General features: G+C 46.0%; 1 protein-coding gene across 10 annotated transcripts in view; it reads left to right on the top strand.

Moving 5' to 3' along the window:
* Positions 1–19431, top strand: part of CHD6 (chromodomain helicase DNA binding protein 6) — a 101354-nt gene that overhangs the window by 58957 nt on the left and 22966 nt on the right. For 4 of the 10 annotated variants that reach the window (XM_083443942.1, XM_083443940.1, XM_083443947.1 and 1 more), the window contains 15 exons: positions 1966–2115; positions 3155–3220; positions 4892–4950; positions 5693–5810; positions 7948–8034; positions 8762–8896; positions 10988–11109; positions 11649–11892; positions 13103–13279; positions 13954–14097; positions 14536–14791; positions 15190–15400; positions 17157–17352; positions 17897–18061; positions 18342–18524. In XM_083443942.1, coding sequence (XP_083300068.1) covers positions 1966–2115; positions 3155–3220; positions 4892–4950; positions 5693–5810; positions 7948–8034; positions 8762–8896; positions 10988–11109; positions 11649–11892; positions 13103–13279; positions 13954–14097; positions 14536–14791; positions 15190–15400; positions 17157–17352; positions 17897–18061; positions 18342–18524 — 2313 coding nt within the window. Of the gene's footprint in view, positions 1–1394; positions 2116–3154; positions 3221–4891; positions 4951–5692; positions 5811–7947; positions 8035–8761; positions 8897–10987; positions 11110–11648; positions 11893–13102; positions 13280–13953; positions 14098–14535; positions 14792–15189; positions 15401–17156; positions 17353–17896; positions 18062–18341; positions 18525–19431 lie in introns of those variants that run through there. The other 6 variants (XM_083443946.1, XM_083443944.1, XM_083443948.1 and 3 more) reach the window with 3 other exon arrangements.

Here is a 19431-nt window from a genome sequence, read left to right as displayed (position 1 = left end):
TGCTCTCCTCTCAACTTTTCCCTCTACTCTTGCCATTGCTGACCTTACCTGAGTCAAAGGCACCCTGGACAGCTCCATGCTCAGGCTGAATACTTCATATGAGCAGAGCTCAGATGTTGCTTCAGCAGCTACCACCCTCAGACCGAGCCTTAAATAGGAACTGCAGCTCTGTCTCTGTAGCTAGCACTGCTTTTGCTGAGAGGGAGCACTATGATCAATTCGCTTCTTAACAGACCCAATAAGATTATGGGTCAAGAAAAGCTGGAGACGCAAAGAGGAGATAAAGGATGCTGAAGGGGATGTTCTGTTAAATCAGTGATTTGTGAATTCAACAGGGAGCTTGCTCGGAGAGTTTTTGCAGCATGAAGGAAGTGATGGTTTACTCAAGGGCAGCTCCAGGGAAGACACAGGACAGCAAAAGTGATTCTGTGGAGTGAGCTGAATTGTGCTTAGAGCTTCCCAAACAGAAAGGGCTTTTGCCTCCCTTTCCTTTCCTTGTCTATGGAGACACTGCCTATGGAGTTAGTGAAGATTTCCAGGAGCATATGGTGTTGAAATCAGAAGGGTACTTGCTGTTGGAAGGAAACAACTGAAGTGAGGGGCATGAGGTTTTAAATGTACTTAGAATCATAGAATCATAGAGTTGGAAGAGACCACAAGGGCCATTGAGTCCAACCCCCTGCCAAGCAGGAAACACCATCAGAGCACTCCTGACATATGGTTGTCAAGCCTCTGCTTAAAGACCTCCAAAGAAGGAGACTCCACCACACTCCTTGGCAGCAAATTCCACTGTCGAACAGCTCTTACTGTCAGGAAGTTCTTCCTAATGTTTAGGTGGAATCTTCTTTCTTGTAGTTTGGATCCATTGCTCCGTGTCTGCTTCTCTGGAGCAGCAGAAAACAACCTTTCTCCCTCCTCTATGTGACATCCTTTTATATATTTGAACATGGCTATCATATCACCCCTTAACCTCCTCTTCTCCAGGCTAAACATGCCCAGCTCCCTTAGCCGTTCCTCATAAGGCATCATTTCCAGGCCTTTGACCATTTTGGTTGCCCTCCTCTGGACATGTTCCAGTTTGTCAGTGTCCTTCTTGAACTGTGGTGCCCAGAACTGGACACAGTACTCCAGGTGAGGTCTGACTAAGTGCAGATTCTCAGCCACCAGAGTAATAGTCATTACCTGCCTTGTGGTTTGCTTTGTGCTGGTTTTCTTTCTAGGATTTATGGGGCCTTTCAACATACATAGGACTGTGAAAGAGCAGATTCCCCTGTCTTGTGGTGTACAGCACCCAGGACCAGAGGTAGTGATGTTAAAGAGTTGGCTCCAGATTTATCCTTGGTTTAGGATGCTTGAAATGATGGTCATGGCAGATAGCAATGGCAGAAAAGTTGTCCCTTAAATTGAATGGAAAACATAATGGACCTCTGCACAGTTTTTTGCAGCGTTATTAGCTACACCACATAGCATCAAATGGAATTGGATGCATCACTCCCCTAAGACTTTGGATGAGAGATTGAATGGGAGGGTCCTTGTTATTTGCATTGGTGAACGTTAGCAAGGAAGAAGCAGAGATTTTACAATTGCTGTGTACTTGAACATGTATGACAGAATGAGATACATGAATAGTTCTGTGGAATAGTAAGATGTGATATCTTTGAAAAAAATAATCACAAAATAGTGTACTGGTGGAGGGCTGATTTTTGCTATATTACATTTGTCCTCTTATGTGTAAATTAATAAATAAAAATGACCGTGTGGTTAGAGGGGGCATTTGACTGTGTCCTTCAAACGACTGCTTAGTTCATCCTCCCAGTGCCCTAGTTTTGCAAGGGCTGGGAGAGTACCAGCCAAGCTCTGAGTCCTGTTCCTGCTCTCTGTATTAGCTGGGCAAGTGCCAGATCTGAGTCAGGAAGTTAGGTGTGCATCTCTCTTCTCTTATCGGAGCTTCTGTTTGATGCACAGAAGCGCCGCTCTGGCCGCCAGGTGAAGCGCAGGAAGTACAACGAAGACCTGGATTTCAAGGTGGTGGATGATGATGGTGAAACAATTGCTGTTCTGGGAGCTGGTCGGGCTTCTGCTCTCTCTGCATCTACCTTGGCCTGGCAGGCAGAGGTAAGCCTGGGGCTGTTGAGGAAACAAGGTTTGCTTCTTTGCATCCAAATACCATTTTCTGATATGGAGGAGAAATGTAATAGGAACATGACATGTGGATGTTTGGGTTAATACTGGCAAAGGTTTGAGAGCAGAGACATGTTTATGCTGGTGCTATGGCCATATCATTGAGGGTCCAAGAACATGGAACATGCTATGTACAAGTAACCAAAACTTGTAAACTAACTTCACTTCTTAAGCTCCCAATTTGTTTCCAGTGATGGCCTGAATAGGGCCTCACGCGTTACTTTTTAATACATACAAAACAAAACAAAAATGTTAACATGGATTTGATACGCAGTTATTTGTGAGCATGTATGTTGTACAGGCACATTCACTGGCGACTCCACATTTTTTAAATTTATTATTACATATCTATCACATCTTTACTTCAAGGATCTCTAGATGGCATGCATGGTATCCTCTCTCATTTTATCCATGCAAAAACACTGTGAGGTAGGTTAGGCTGAGACACCGTGACTAGCCCAAGGTCACCCAGTGAGCTTCATGGCTGAGCAGGGATTTGAATGTGGGTATACCTAGTCCTAGTGCCATAGCAAAGCACACCACAAAGCACCTAAGCCTAGAGCAGCGCACCACCTGAGGCAAAACAGGAACGTGCTGTACTGCCACACCGCAGCCTCCTTTAGCTGGGTGGTGCGGTGGCTCCTGCTTCTGCTGCCTGAGGCAGCTTCCTCACCCCACTGACCTCATGGGCGGCCCGGCCCTACATGAGCAGAATTAATATAGAACATCCTTCATTAACCTGGTGCCCTCCACATGTTTTGGACGACATCAGGCTGATGAGAGTTGGAGTCCTGGAGGGTGCCAGGTTGATGAAGCCTGACATACGCATTTGCCTGCCTTTTAATTCCAGAAGAGGCCTTGAGTTGGGATTTGAGAACTTGAGGATTTCCCCCTTTTTAACTTGTGCAATTCTGGGGCATCAGACGCCGCTATTGTATCAGAATAACAAACCTTACTGTCTCGGGATCCACAGGAGCCCCCTGAGGATGATGCCAACATCATTGAGAGGATCCTTGCCTCCAGGATGGTGCAGAAGGAGGTGAGTAACTCTCTTACCATGAGATCCTAACCGGTCTTTTTCTAGGCTGCACAAAATATGTTGGGCGAAAGGTCTCTAGTGGGTAGAGTTAGGCCATGGTAACCCATGTAGGGTTGCTGTAGGGGTTTGACATCATACTGACTAAGCTTTTTGGGCTGGGGCTACATTGCCTCTATGAACCGGTATAACATGGTATGGGTCCTAAACAAATGTTCTGTACTGTTAGTAGTAGAAGCGGTTGGTGCAGTTGAGTGGGGAGACTTCGTGTAAGGGAGAAAAGTGTCCTTCTGAGTCAGGCATTCACTCTTCATAGAGTAATTACAGTCGTGCCTTGGACGTTGAACGGAATCCATTCCAGAAACCCGTTTGACTTGTAAAGCATGGATTCTGATTGGCTGCAGGAAGCTCCTGCAGCCAATCGGAAGCTGCGGAAGGCCCGTCGGACGTTCGGGTTCCACAGAAGGTTCGCAAACCAGAACACTCACTCCCAGGTTTGCGGCGTTTGGGAGCCAAAACGTCCCAAGTACCAAGGCATTTGGGATCCAAGCTACGACTGTATACAATGTGAAGTTGAGGAGGAAAAACTGTGCATTGGACGCAGTACATGCACATAGTCTGCATATCATGGAATGGGAGGTGGACCCATGTGGTTGAGGATATAACATTTAGAGAAAGGAGCTGGAGTTAACATAATGATTCTTCCTGCAAGATTTGCAGTTTTGTTTTTTTTATTAAAAAAAAGAATTTTCAAAATAGTTAGGCTTTCAACCTGTTGTTTTGATGAAGCAATCGTACCGGGTATTGTCCTTGACCTTTTACTGTGCCTGAGAAACGGAGTCCAAGGTCACAGGAAAATCTAACTCTCAGCTCAGACATAGGGAGGGGCTGAAAGCAAGCCCACAACAGCTCAGAATTGGAGGTAGGGAAGGCAGAGGCTCACGGCACCTCTGCACCCAGTGAGTGCTTTGAGCTTGGTGCAGAGAGAAGCCCACTTATTCTGCCTCCTATTCTCCAGTCCCAAGCTGAAGGAGGAGGTGGAGATGTGGCTGCTTACTTAAGGTTTGGGTTCATCTCGCTCGCTAGAGTCTGGCCGAGTTTTAAAATCTGGGACTCCATATTAAAATGGGCTGACATATTATTTACCATGTCACAAGTGGGTTACAGCTTTTGCTGTAGAATAAAGCATGTGCTTTAAAGACAGTCTCCAGTCTGCTTGGCGATAGGGCTTTCCTTACAGAGTTGTCAGGAGTGGCTGTTCTGTGCATTTTCTGGGGTTAGAAGTGGTCAGTTCTTATCCTTTGACAGTGTTGTGTGGCCTGTACTATCTGCTCCTGAAGCATATGAGGGAAATTTAGTATCGGACTTAGGTCCTGTACGCTGCAATGTCCTTCCTTGCTGCCTAGGTTTATTGAAAGTCTCAAGAGTTCCATTACTGGTTGGGGATGGAAACAGAATTTTCTGCCTTCCCTTGCTCCACCTCTGTGCTTCTTGCCAACTGGGCTCCAGCATTCACCCTCCCATGTATCATGCAGGAAGGTGCTTGAGTCTGTTACACTCTGTTCTGCTAGATTAGAGCAGAACGGTTCAGGTGAGATCACGCTGGCCGTACAGTGTGGTCCTAGTAACTCTTCCATGTAAATGAGGCTTACTGAGCACTTGCTGTTGTTCCAGACCTACCCAGGAGGAGCAACTTACGAGCAGGAAGAGTTCTACGTAAAGTACCGCAATTTGTATGTATGGCATGTGGTTTTTCTTCTTTCCAGCTTGTTTACGCATTGATAATGCATTTGTTCCTTCCACTCACTCCAACCTCCCTGCTGTGTCTTTAGGGAACAAGTGCTAATTCCTTGCACCTTCTTGCTTTGTCTTCGGTTTCGCTGCTTCAGTGGTCCGCTGTCCTGTAGTCTTCATTTTTCTCCCCCGCCCCATTCACTTGGGTAGAAGGTCTGCTTCTTGCAGCCTACTTCCTTATTTGTAGTTTGACCTGAACTTCCCTTTTATTCCCCACTCCAAGTGAGTTATCTTTTTTAGAAAGTGAGATTGACCATTGCTTACACGTGCTGCTCATCTGCCATGCAGTTCTGTTTCACCCTCCCCCCATTAAGTTTCTGGTTATGGGCAGTATTCAATTAATGCATCCTGTCAGCACAAGGGATTTCCACTGGCACGATGGGGCTCCCTCTCCACTCCTCCCCCTGCGTTCTTCCCATATGTGCTCCAGAAGGTTGGTGGGAACCTCTAGAACAGATCTAGGGGTTGTTTAGGGGAGGAGAGGGAGATGAAGTCACGTTGCGCAGGCACTGATGGGACATTTTATGAAGCACTGCATTGGATACAACCCTGTGGCTTTTATGGCTCTGTTTTTTATGATGTCCTAGAATTGTGTTCCCTTGGGGGGGGGGGGTTTTGGGGGGGTAGGGGATCAAGCTCTGTTTCTTCATGCCCTTTATGGTGTTTTCTTCTCATTTGCAGTTCTTACTTACACTGCAAATGGGCCACAATGGAGGAGCTAGAGAAAGACCCACGCATCTCCCAGAAGATCAAGCGTTTTCGCAATAAGCAGGCCCAGATGAAGCACATTTTCACTGAGGTGAGCATTGACCCTGGCGGGGTACTCTGACACTCCCTCCTCGAAATATGTGACGTGTCGTGTGTCGGGGCTTCATTACCCAGGGGTGCTTCTTCTCAGCATCACCAAGGCATGTGCGTGTATGCAGGGCCCCCATTGTCACTGCTTTGACCCAGCAGCCTCAGAGGAGGTTCCAGGAATGACCAGAGTTTCACCAGGCCTCTTCTTCCACTTACTTGCATATGCACATGTGCTTGAGCTCTGTAGGTAGATTGGTCTCACTTAGAATGAAATTTAATATGAATTTATCGCTCTTGCCAGGCTTGCTACCTGCAGCTTTTTCCATGCATCCCTGGTGGGTATAAATCAGAGCAATATGAAATTGAAATTGCTTTCTAACTGCGGCTGCGAATCCTTGGAGTTTTGAGCCCTTTGTCTGTACAGGTTCTTGGCACGAGTGTGAAATGTTTCTGGTGGAAGATGCCACATCATTCCCTTTTGTCTGCGATGAGCAGCTGCTCCTCTGCTTGATGCACTGGGGTCCTCACCTCCTGTCTCCTAGTGTGAGAGCCAATTCCCACACTGCTTTCCATATTCTTTTGTGGCAGAACCATTGAGGTTTTTAAAGAGACACTGCTGTGATAAGCAATCACATTTCTGCATTTCTTCCCTGAATTAGCACCTCTGTTACAGAGAGAAAGAGGAAGGAGGTGCTGGCAAGAATAAAGAGCTGCTGGTTTCCACCTGCTCATTATTTATAAGCTGTCAGTTAATCCATCGCCTGTCTATTGGCCCAGATAGTTAAAAATGCGAAGTTGCTGCATTTTGAATGGGGCAGAGCTCTGTTTGATGACATTTTGGCCCATAACAGTTCGATGAGAACCAAGGTAGCCAGAATCTTTTTTTGGGGGGGAACATGATCTTGGATGTTCCTCTCTTTGTGTCAGATAGCATACTGTCCCTTTGCTAGATTTAACAGGATGCCACACCTTTGCATGCTTGTGTTTAGGCATGCATTGTGGAATTTTCGCCTCAAGTAGGAAGAGGAAAAGGATGGCTTGATGATTCATTGTGGCCCTTCGTGGCTTTCCATTACAGCTGTGTAAGACCCTTCCAGTTAAGCCCTGGTCGAACACTCAGAAACCTTATGGACTTTCAGGAAACCTAATTCAGTTTGTTGCTGCTGCTCTCCCTTCCCTGATAATCCTGCACAGGCTTCTGCAGACAAAAAAGAAAAGAAAAAAATCACCTTGAGGAAGGGTGGTGATGCAGTCGTTGGCAGCAGAGAGCTTCCTTTCAGACAAGAGAGGCTCTTAGTTGGTAAATGATGTGTGGGGTGTCATTTTCTGTTTTGGGCTTCCAACTTCCTTCCGCAAAGTAGAATCTTCTTTGGCTCAGGGAGGAACTAGCACCGGAGGCAGTGCCCCGAACCTGTTTCAAGTTTGACCCAAAGGGGGCTGGACCCTGCACAGAATGGGCCAGCCCACTCCGAGTATGGGGGGTTTGCATTTCAAGCTCTCTCTGCCGCATACCATCCACATCTCTCAAACGAACCTCAGCATAGCCTGAGAACACCCCTCCTAAACTTATGCACCTTCGCTGTTTTAGAAATGCCTGAGCGAGAAAGGTTTTTTTAGTAGGGGGGGTTGGTTTCCATTTTTCTTTTTAATCCCCTCTTCCCCAGTATGAACATCAAAAGAGGCTTGGGCAGAACCCCCCTTTTATGTCACTCGGGTATGTACTTCCATTTGCCTGTATGAATTGGAGTCATCAGATGAGGGATGAAAGGAGAGGTAAGCAGCCTCTGCTGCTTCTGTTAGAAATGCTGGAGGAGTTTGGTGAAGACTCATTTGCTTGTGTAGGAATGAGTCATTAGGCAGAGCCAGTGTCCAAGGACCTTCAGTCCTTTCTCAGTCCAAAATAATAGCTCCTGTATTTAAAAATAAATAAAGTTGCTGACCGGACAACTAATGCTTTTTTTCCTGGCTTATAAAAAAGGGAGTGCCTGTGGGAGCCTGTGTGGCTTTCTTACACCACAATAATCCAACAGATCCTGGCTTAATGGCTTCAGAAGCTATTGTTTTCATGCTTACTTTGTTCAGTCAAGTTTTACCCTGTCTTGATGTATGTCCTGTTGTTTTGCATCCTTTTCTGCCAGCCTGATGAAGATATGTTCAACCCAGACTACGTGGAAGTTGATAGAATTTTGGAGGTGGCTCACACGAAGGACTCTGACACCGGGGAGGTAGATGTTGTTCTAGCATGGTTGCTCCTTGCAGTTGACAGCTCCTTATTAATCCCTCTTGTTTTCATGACGGACCATAGAGTGTGTGCAGTGTGAGCGCCAGAGTAGTGTGGCACTGATAAGAATGCCAGGTGCTGATATTTAATGCTGGGCATATCTGTTGCATGCAAATGTCCCAGCTTCAGCCCACTCACCTCTTCCCTTTTCTTTGAATTAGCTGTTTGGGGGGGGGGGTGGATTAATTTGTGTCATGCTGTTTAACGCAAATCCAATTTATTCATCACTGTGGAGGGCATAACTAATTGCTTTTAAATATTCTGAGTATGCATGCTTCTTCAAGATAAGAACTAACTAACCAAATGGTCCATCACTGGGCCAAGATCTTCTGCTCACCCCTGAGTTAAGATATATGTGCAGTTTTTTATTATTATTTTTAGAAAAAACAGCCCCTCCTCTGCCTTAGGAATGTTTTTATGATAGCTGGTTGTACAGCTGCATCTGTCAGCATTGCATCCCTGCACTCAGTTCCCATCGGTCTTGATGCAAACCTTCCTTATCCTCGGTTTCCTTCTCTGTAGGGATTTGTGCAACAGATTTTTATGTGCTTCCATTTGCTTAAGGCTCTTGCTTTCTTGGTATATGTACAGAACAGGGTTCCCAAAGGAGTTCTGTCACTTGCGCTTTGTCACTTGTTTTCTGCATCTCCTTTGTTTTCCATGGATTGCAGGAGGTGACTCACTACCTGGTGAAATGGTGCTCATTGCCTTATGAGGAAAGCACTTGGGAGCTGGAGGAAGATGTCGACCCTGGAAAGATCAAAGAGTTTCTCTCTCTGCAAATCCAACCAGAAATCAAATCCTTGGTAAGAGTTAAGAGAGAAACTTCAGTTTAATAAGGAGGGAAATGTTGTGTGTTGATGAATTTTAGCGTCCTGGCACTCTCTCTTAAGCTGTTGTTCCTACCCTTATCTTCTCTTTGAGGCCATTCAACTCACAGCAGTAACCTTCCTCTCTTTCCAGCCCTTCCTCCCCCACTTTCATCCAGATGTCTCACAGAGCATCTGCTAGTTTAGCCTTGGCTATTCATGTAGTGTTATTATCTGCTGCTTATCGTCATTTTGTGGTTGTTTGATAGTGGCTCTTCATATCTTTTGTGCTGTGAAATCCAGCTGGATGGTGCAGAGATGTGTAGGTGTCACGTTTGGTACATAAGTTTGTAACTAATGGCTCACTGACATGAGCAGAGCTGACCCCTATAAAAAATAGGTAGTAGCTTCCCTGAAAACCGGGAGGACTGTAGTAGACAAATCCAGTCAGGCTTATAAGATGGAAGTGGTGAGTGACTGATAGTCACGATGTCTGTAGATTACCTCCAGTTTCAGTGGCCTTGTGCTGAGTCCCAGTTGCTGGGAAAAGGGAATAGGAGAGTGCTGTTTTGCTTAATTGCTTATGTGATTCCTTGCTTGCCCTTCGCCATAAGCTCCCTAGGGCAGGTTACAACAATAGAATATGCAGTTTTAAAAAGGAGATAAGCCATTACAATGATAAAACAAGTAAAATTATGAAACTGTAGTGGAAAGGACCTGGGTCCCACAAAACAAAACAAGACACCCTCCAAAGGGAAACAATTTTTTTGTTTCGCATCTGACTTGTTGGGCTTCCTATAGATGTCTACTTTTCTACTATATGGGAACAGAATGCTTTTGCTCATTTTATTTTTAATTGTGTTGTTTTATTGCTTTGTTGTTTCCTGGGCTTGTTTTAGCGAAAGGACGTGAAATAAATTTAATAAAAAATATTGTTGTTGGCTAAGTAGTCCAACCTGGTGTGTTTCTGATAAATTCCTAGTGTATTCCACTCATCTTCATTAGGAGGATTTATTCACCAGTTTGTCTGGCTGCAGTCTTGTACACATTTACTTTCGAGTAAATACCACTGGACTTACTTCTGAGCAGCTGTGCATAGGATTGTGCTGAAAGATTCATATTCGGTCTCCTTTCTATGAAGACCTGGATGGAGTAGGAGCTGTGCCTTAATGTGCTGCTGATGTTGAGCAGAGCTGTGGCTACTTCAGTGGCCTTCTAAAGAAAGTCCAACCCTTTGAAAGTCCCTTGCTGTGTAGCATGGCTTATGGATCTATATCTCTTTTCAGCTTTTTCCCACCCTTTGAAATAGCTGGTGTAGGAACAATTTCATGTAATAAATAAAAATAAACAAATGTTTCTTTCCTCAAAGGAATCCAAAACTCTGGATGGGGTCATGTGTGGGATATGTTTGTGCCAGAGGGCTAAAAATGAAATGCTTCCCTAGAATGACTTATGTGGATGGGTTTTTGGTATTGTTCCCTTGTGTTATAGATCCTAATGAGTATCATATTATAGGTCAGTAAGGAGTTTTTCCCCAAGCCCTTTTCGCTTACTTTAGAAAACAAAACAAAAAAAAAAACTTTTGCCTGTAGGATGTGGCTTCAGTCACCCAGAACTACTTGTTCTATAGGGGTTCTGTTCATTCCTGTTCTGTGGCACACTGTGATCTGAATGATGTAAGTGCCCTAGTTTGTTCTTTGTTCCCTGAACCACTATGGGAAAACTTGTGAGCACATTGCATGTCTTTATTTTATCAGGCTCCCAGTGTATTCTGGCCTAATACAATATTCTGGCCATCGTAAAGTTGGCATGGAACACATGTGCTTCTATCACTTAGGTTCACCCCTTCTGCTGCCAGTAGAGGTAGGTGGGTTGAATTTGATGATGGTGTTTTCCCTTTCAGCCCTTGGGAATCTGTGAATGCGTGGCACTTTTGCCATAGCCAGTACCATACCATAAACACAAAACGTAGCTTGCTATAGAATGTGAGAACTAGTTAGAAGTGCTAAGCAATTATGAAAATATCTTTCCCAAGATAAGATTAGTCTTTGCACTAGTCACTGTACTCCTTTCTGATTTCCCCTCCAGGAGCGTCCTGCCTCTGACTCCTGGCAAAAGTTAGTGAAAACTCGGGACTATAAGAACAACAACCAACTGCGGGAGTACCAGCTGGAAGGAATGAATTGGCTGCTCTTTAACTGGTACAACAGGTGAGTTGCAGATGGCACAGGGGCATCTTTGGTAAATGTCATCAGTAACAATGAAGTAACAACAGGAGTTGTTTGAAGGGGTCCTGTTAGCATATTTCAGAGGCTACAAGCATTCAGCTGGGTTTTGGGAATGTTTTTTGTTGATTTGGTGTATAGTTTAATTGGCTCGACTTCTTTGTCACTTGCAGGGTAGCTGGAGCAAATGTGCCTATAACTTATGCTAGGAATGTGGAGGCAGGAGAACTGTGTAACTGTTGGAAACGTGCAGCATGGGAAGCTAACCCCGTACTGTGTTCACATGTTGCTTTTGCTGCAATTGTCTGAGACTATTTACCATCAGTACTAGTTAATTTGGCACTCATTTCCGTGGGATGTAGACGTGAACTCTTAAGAAGCAAGTAGGTGGGGGGAAAGCGCACCAGAAGGTTCAAAGAACTTGTCTAGGTAACACACTGTGTCAGTGTTAAAGCCAGGAATCGTCTGCAGGACGCCTTGCTCAGTTGTGTGATTGTAATGCCTGCTTGTGGTGTTTCCCGTAGGAAGAACTGCATTTTGGCTGATGAAATGGGTTTGGGGAAGACAATCCAGTCCATTACATTCCTCTCTGAGATATACCTGATGGGCCTTCGGGGGCCATTCCTCATCATTGCCCCACTCTCCACAATCACAAACTGGGAGAGAGAGTTCCGCACGTGGACTGAGATGAATGCCATCGTGTACCATGGCAGCCAGATAAGCCGCCAGATGATCCAGCAGTATGAGATGGTGTACCGGGATCCACAGGTTTGTGATGCTCTCTGGTTCCCAGGCACCCCTCGAATCCTTGCTGCTACTGCTGTGCCTGGGTGTGTTTTTTAACTTCTGTTGGGAATGTGGCCTGCAGGGTTCCCAGCAATGCTCTGGAGCAGGGTGGGGAGGCTTTACTACTTTGGGGAGTCTAAAACCAAGGAGTACATGAAAAACAACAACTGTAAGAGCCCTGCAAAGGTCCATCTCATCCAGTGTTCTCATGGTGGCCAACCAGAAACCTATGGGAAGCTTGCAAGCAAGACCCGAGTGCAATTTGCAACAACTGATATTCAGAGACAACCTACCTCTGTGACAGTGGAAATAAAACACAGCCAACATGACCAGTCCACTTATAATTTAGAGTAGTTGAGGGTAGTGTGAGTGGTGCAGCTGACTCAGTGGTGGCACATGTTTGGGAGGTTCTGAAAGTGAGGTTCAGGCTGCACCTTCCCCCATTGGACAAAACTTTCAGAAAGCAGAGAGTGGGGCTCTACCACCTGGATACCCTGGGGGAGAAACCTAACTGGGAAGAGCTGCTTGTTCTTCAGTTATAGATGCAGACTCCAGGTGCAATTAATAGTTCCCCTTCTCTACTTATGGCTATGCTCAGTGAACAGTGGAGTTATGCTAGGTATGGGCAACTGCTGAGTAAGGAGAAGATTACTGGTAATGTAGTTCCATGGGTGGCACTGTGGGTAAAACCTCAGTGCCTAGGACTTGCCGATCGTATGGTCGGCGGTTCGAATCCCCGCAACAGGGTGAGCTCCCGTCTTTCGGTCCCAGCTCCTGCCCACCTAGCAGTTCGAAAGCACCCCTAAGTGCAAGTAGATAAATAGGTATCGCTTTATAGCGGGAAGGTAAACGGCGTTTCCGTGTGTGCTGCGCTGGTGCTGGCTTGCCAGAGCAGCTTCGTCACGCTGGCCACGTGACCCGGAAGTGTCTGCGGACAGCGCTGGCTCCTGGCCTCTTAAGTGAGATGAGCGCACAACCCTAGAGTCGGACACGACTGGCCCGTATGGGCAGGGGTACCTTTACCTTAGGTTCCATGGCCTCTGTTTTAAGTGGAGCTTGCAAGTCCCCTTCTGTTGAGCTTGACTGGCACTTTTCAGGCACCAGGTGCCTCAGTCAAGAACTTGAGGGACTCCTGCTACCTGAGCAGTCCTAGCTGCTAGCAAACTCTCCCATCTTGTTTTGGTATCTCCAGGGCAATCCTCTTTCAGGGCTCTTCAAATTTCATGTAGTCATCACCACCTTTGAGATGATCCTGGCTGACTGCCCAGAGCTGAAGAAGATCCAGTGGCGCTGTGTGGTAATCGATGAGGCCCATCGGCTCAAGAACAGGAACTGCAAATTACTGGAAGGACTGAAACTCATGTCTCTGGTGAGGCTTTCCAAATTGAATTTCTTCTTCTACGCACTATGGGAATCCAACCCTGGTACGAGGATACTGAATGGTGTGCAAGTGCGCACCTATTTCTATTGCTGTACTGTGGCCAGGATCCTACTCCACAGTTGCACAACACATGTCCTGAGGTTTGCCCAAGATGATTGTGCTTTGTCGCTACATGGCTCTCAAAGGGAACTTCTAGCAGACTTCTAGCTATGTGCTGCATGTCTCTAATGCACATCAGAGGCATACCATAGCATGTCTTTTCCAGTTATACCCTTAGGATAGTCACTGTGTCTGGATGAAACCATCAGTCAAAACTTGTGGACTCTTAGCATTTTCTACAGCAGGCAGTTTGGGAAGTTGTGCTTTCCTGTAGGAAGATGGCTTGGAGCCATTTGGCTTGCAGTAGAATGTTTGCTTCTCCCTTGGGTGGCAATGGTTTGGGCAGGGCAGGTGCTGGGTGTAAAGAGGTGAGAATAGTCTATGAGAAGCTGGCTTCTCCGAGAGCTGAAAGCAGACCCTTTGACTGGCAGAGTGACCTGTCATCAGCTGCCTCTGCTCCGGAAGCAAAAGCACTGCAGGGCCACAGTGCAGGAGTTAGCGCCCTGTCCATCCTGTTGCCTCAGCAATTCTCCTGTCCTGATCTCTCCCTGCATGGCAAAAAGGAACACAAAGTGCTCCTGACTGGGACACCCTTGCAGAACTCGGTGGAGGAGCTCTTCAGCCTGCTGAACTTCTTGGAGCCACAGCAGTTCCCATCTGAGACGGCTTTCCTGGAAGAGTTTGGGGACCTCAAGACAGAGGAACAGGTAAATAGGAAAGGTTGCAGGATTGACTCTCAGCTGGTGTGCTGAGCTGGGGCTCACTTCAGTAGGGTGTGTGTGTTTCAATGATTTTTCCCCTATGTTTTTAACTGCTCTTATCTGTAAACCACCTTGAGTCCCTGACAGGAAGTAGCGTATAAATAAATATATAATAGTAATAATAGTAATAGTATGTACCACCTTTCTCCCAACTAGGCATATTTGTTGCATATGCTACTTTCCCTGCTTGAGGCTCACAAAAGAGCAGTAAGCGGGCTTTGCCCTGACATCTTAGAATTTGCATGTCTGAGTTCTGGGCAGTTGCTTGCTTAATCATTATGTTAGGTCTGGCATATGGAGAGCCTTTGTATGTGAAGTTCCAGAGTTGCTGTCTGAGCTGAGATCCCATGCAGTGTTAATGGATTATCTTCTTGATCCTGGCAGGTAAAAAAGCTCCAGTCTCTCCTGAAACCCATGATGCTGAGACGGCTGAAAGACGATGTGGAAAAGAACCTAGCACCCAAACAGGAGACCATCATTGAGGTAGAACTGACCAACATCCAGAAGAAATACTACCGGGCTATCCTGGAGAAGAATTTCAGCTTCCTGTCCAAGGGTGCTAACCAGCACAACATGCCTAACCTCATCAACACCATGATGGAGCTGCGGAAGTGCTGCAACCACCCCTACCTCATCAATGGTAAGGGATGGGGCTGGAATCTGGGCACTCCAGCACATTTGGCCTGTTATGCCGCTGCAGTTTCCTCATCCGTTGTGAAGTGGCAAGAGTTGCCGTAGCAACTTCCTTTTAGCAGATGAATCGGGTGTTTCCTTAGGGGTGATGGTGCCATCAATGGTTCCAACAGTGGGGACGGGAGGAGTTCTAGTCAACAACACCTGGAGAACTACAGGTTCCCCACCCTTGGCCTAGAGGTATAAGGACTGCCTCCTGCACCCCCATCACAGTTCCTTTACCAAAGTCTCCATGGTAAATAATGAGCAGCACCAAAACAAAGCAATAGTGTGCTAGGGGTGCTTTGGGAGTTGATTATGAACCTTGAACCACTGGTGAATTTCCCCCCTCTCTCTCTGGGCCAGGGGCAGAGGAGAAGATCCTGGAGGATTTCCGTAAAACCCACAGTCCAGATGCTCTTGACTTCCAGCTACAGGCGATGATCCAGGCAGCAGGCAAGCTGGTGTTGATTGATAAGCTGCTGCCGAAGCTGATTGCAGGCGGGCACAAGGTGCTGATCTTCTCCCAGATGGTGCGCTGCCTTGATATCCTGGAGGATTATCTCATCCAGAGGCGGTCAGTACAGCCCAAGAGCTCGCACCACAGAGCATCACCTGGATCAGTGATATCCTTCCAGAGCATGCTAAGCTGTTAGGCTTACTGTCATCTTCCAGTGCACTCATATATACCATTTTCTTCTCCCCCTCTGCCTAGATCCTCTCCTTCATCCTCTTATTGTTTTCCTCTTTCCCCATAGATTTTCTTCCTTTACCCTTGGAGGCAGGAAGGGAACAGCTGTGTTGTGAAAGCAAGCGCAAACCCTCCATCCCTTGCAGCTGTCATAACTCACTTTCCCTGGATCCATTCTTCTCTGTGCATTTGAGTCTGCCTTGACCCACTACCATGCGGGATAGCAGTCCCTACTGAGAACTCAGTACCCATAGAGGGAAGGAACCATAGCTCAGTGGTAGAACACATGCCTTGCATGGAGATAGTCCCAGGTTCAATTCCTGTCATCCCCTGTGAAAAATAGGATCGATTGGTCACTGCTAAGCACAATAGACAGTAGGGGGCTAAATAGACAAATAGTTTCATCTAGTATAAGGCAGTTTTTTTTCTGTTCCTAATTAAGAAGTAGTTCAGTCATTTTAAGTTCGCTGTCATGCAGTAAAGTCTTGTGGCACCTTAAAGGTATGACACAGTTATTATAGCATAAGATTTTGTGGAGTAGAGTCCCATTTTTATGACGTGGGCGCCAGTCTATGAAAGCTTGTGCGCTAACACATTAGTTAGTGCTTAAGTTGCCACAAGGCTGCAACAGAGTAATGTGGCAGCTCCTCTGGAAATCATAGCAGTTCACTGTGATCTGTATCTATGTAGTTGCTTTCTCACTGTGAGACTAGATGGCTCCAGCAGCCCTCCTGCAGTTTATCAGTTCTGTAGTGCACACCTTCTTCTCTGAGTGAACCAGCCGCTGCTGGCTTAAAAGTGCCTCCCTGGTGGAGACCCGCTCTCTAAGCAGCACACTTGCAGCTACCATCTCGAATCTTATTCCAGCTGCTTTCTGTAATGTGACAAAGGCTGCTGGAAGTAGCACAAGAAGTAGCACATCACAGTTGGGAAAATCCTGGGCTTTAAGTTGCCTGGTGGTTAGAACTTTAATCTGGGACCTAAGAGACTGAATAGTTTTTTAAAAACATGTAGTACTAGTGCCTATTTGAAATACATTTCCAGATCTTTGTACAGTAATCTAGTTGCTTTACTACTTCTTGACTATTGGTGTCAGATAACATCTTACGTAGAAAGTGGGCTTTGGATGAAACTGAGGGATTATTATAGGGGACCAGCTTGGTTATAGGAGGGGGGTCTTGGAGTACCAGGTGTATTTGCTGATATCAGAGTAACTCCTAGATCCTATGCATGTCTATTTAAAAAAACCAGATACAGGTTGTGGTGGTGATATTTTAACACCTTAGAGCATGGCTGCAAAGCATTCCATCCACAGTGCCTCAACAATCCTGGTGACAAGTCTGTAACATAGGCCAGCAGTATTCTCTTCATATTATAGAGATTGGGGTAAGGTTAAGAGATATTGGCATGATCTCCCAAAGAATTCATAGCTAGACTGAGATTTGAAACAGGGATGGCTGCTTCGTGGCCATTGCTCTTTTCCACAACACCAGAGTAAGGGAACTGGGTTTGCTTAGCTTTACCAACACAGCTCTGTTGCTAATTTGGCCACAGTTGGAGGCAGGAAGTCTGGTTCTGTGGTGCTGCTGTTCCTTTTTGCACTATTCCCAAGATGACCTATTATGCCTCCCTGTTTACACAGGTACACCTATGAGCGCATTGATGGGCGTGTGCGTGGGAATTTACGCCAGGCTGCCATTGACCGCTTCTGCAAGCCGGATTCAGACCGCTTTGTGTTCTTGCTCTGTACACGGGCAGGAGGGCTGGGCATCAACCTTACTGCTGCTGACACCTGCATCATCTTTGACTCGGACTGGAATCCACAAAACGATCTGCAGGTACTGCCAGCATCTCTGAGATGGGACCACATGGTCCAAAGGTCTGGCTAAAAGCTTGTTGCTGTCTGTGGGAACAGAGGCTATGTAGAGTGAGCATGAAAAATGTGGAACTCACTGCTCAGAAGGCAAAAGGGTGCTTGAAGGGGCATGAACCTGACACTCCCATCTCTTCCACATCAATAGGGTATCTCTTCCAGCTTCAGGTGTGCATGCATTTTTAGTTTTCAGTGGGTTTTGTACTCATAAAAGTTTTCCCAACAATAAAAGTAAACTCTAATATGCCCCAATTTGGAAATGCTTTGGTTGTTTGTGAATCTTACGGTTTGTGAGTCTTATGGTGGTGTCTATTACGGTCTTTTATACTGGGAAGCCTTGGCATGGCTGTTCTTCCTCCACCTGATGGGCTCAGATGCAGTTATGAGAGGGTTAAGAGAGGTGGTGAAGGAAGGATTTTGATGGTGATGTGGCTGGAGAAAGCTCCCCTGCTGCCTCCTGTTCTGCCAGCTCTGTCTCCAGTGATGCCTTCCTTGTCTCTCTCCTGTAGGCTCAGGCTCGCTGCCATCGGATAGGCCAGAGCAAGGCCGTGAAGGTCTATCGCCTCATCACTAGGAACTCTTACGAGCGGGAGATGTTTGACAAGGCCAGCTTGAAGCTAGGCTTGGACAAAGCGGTGCTGCAGGACATAAATCGCAAGGGGAGCAACAATGGGGTAAGGAGGCCTTTTGGAACCATGACCTTTGGGTCTGCTAATTTTCATTCCTTTCTGTAGACATCATAGAGTTGGAAGGGAGCCTGAGGATCATCTAGTCCAATCCCCTGCAATGCAGGAATCTTTTGCCAATCGTGGGGCTTGAACCCACGGCCCTGAGATTAAGAGTCTGATGCTGTACTGACTGAGCTATCCCAGAACCTACTTTTTGAAGTTGCCAGTTTTTTTTCTGTTCGCTGTCCAAGGTGGGGTTCTCTTTTCTTTTTGTTTGTCTCTTTGGAAGGTGCAGCAGCTCTCAAAAATGGAGGTCGAAGATTTATTGCGAAAAGGCGCTTATGGGGCTTTGATGGATGAAGAAGACGAAGGCTCCAAGTTCTGTGAGGAAGATATTGACCAAATACTGCAACGCAGAACCCAGACCATCACTATCCAGACTGAAGGGAAAGGCTCCACATTTTCCAAGGTTGGTGTATATTGTTTGCTTGGGGGCAAAAACCAACTGAGCCAGCAATAGTCCTCTTAGATTTTCCTTTGGGAAGAAGGGGATTGTGCTCTGCTCCATTATTTTCTGCAAGCCCCTCTGATTCTCACAGGTGTTTATTTTTGTAAAGGTTGAGCTTCTTTTCTGGTTTCATTGTCTTCTTGGTTAAGGACTCTCAAACTATTAGAATGTTACCTTCTTCCTGTGACACTAAAAATGTCTGCTAAAGAAATGCAGAGAAATGCAGTTACGAATCAATTGGACAGTGGGTATGTGTAGCAAAGAAGAAGAGAAGGTGTTCAAACCTCCCTGTTGGAGGCAGTATATCACTGAAAACCGGTTGCTGGGAATCACAGTTGGGCAGAGTGCTGTTGCGCTTGAGTCCTGCTTGAGGACTTCCCACGGGAATCTAGTTGGCCTCTGGGAGAACAGGATGCTGAACTAGATGGCCATTGGCCTAACTCAGCAGGCTTTGCTTATGTTCTTATGATAGATAGATAGATAGATAAATAGATAGATAGATAGATAGATAGGTAGGTAGATAATAGATAGATGATAGATAATTTATTACAGTCGGAGACCAACTTATAAAACACACTTGGGGCACAATCCCAGAAGGAAAACAAACATTTAAAACAATGTACAACAATAAATTTAAAAGTTATAAATGCGATAAGCATATAGACACTTATAACTTTAAGATAAGCTACCGCAGAGAGATGACCCAGAGTCACCCATGGAACCGAGTTTGGGAATTTTCTTAATGAACTAGTTTGGGTTGGGGGATGGTCTGCACCTGTAGATCTGTACACAGAATCTGGCGACCATCCGGGTCGTCTTATGTGTTTGACGGAGCTGAACCATTAGATTGAATAGTCGTATGAATTGT

Source organism: Podarcis tiliguerta (genome assembly GCF_965153285.1).
Source record: "Podarcis tiliguerta genome assembly, chromosome: 6".
In the NCBI taxonomy this organism is placed as follows: Eukaryota; Metazoa; Chordata; class Lepidosauria; order Squamata; family Lacertidae; genus Podarcis; species Podarcis tiliguerta.
Note: the sequence above shows the minus strand (reverse complement) of the source record. Positions and strands in the feature narration are given on the sequence as shown.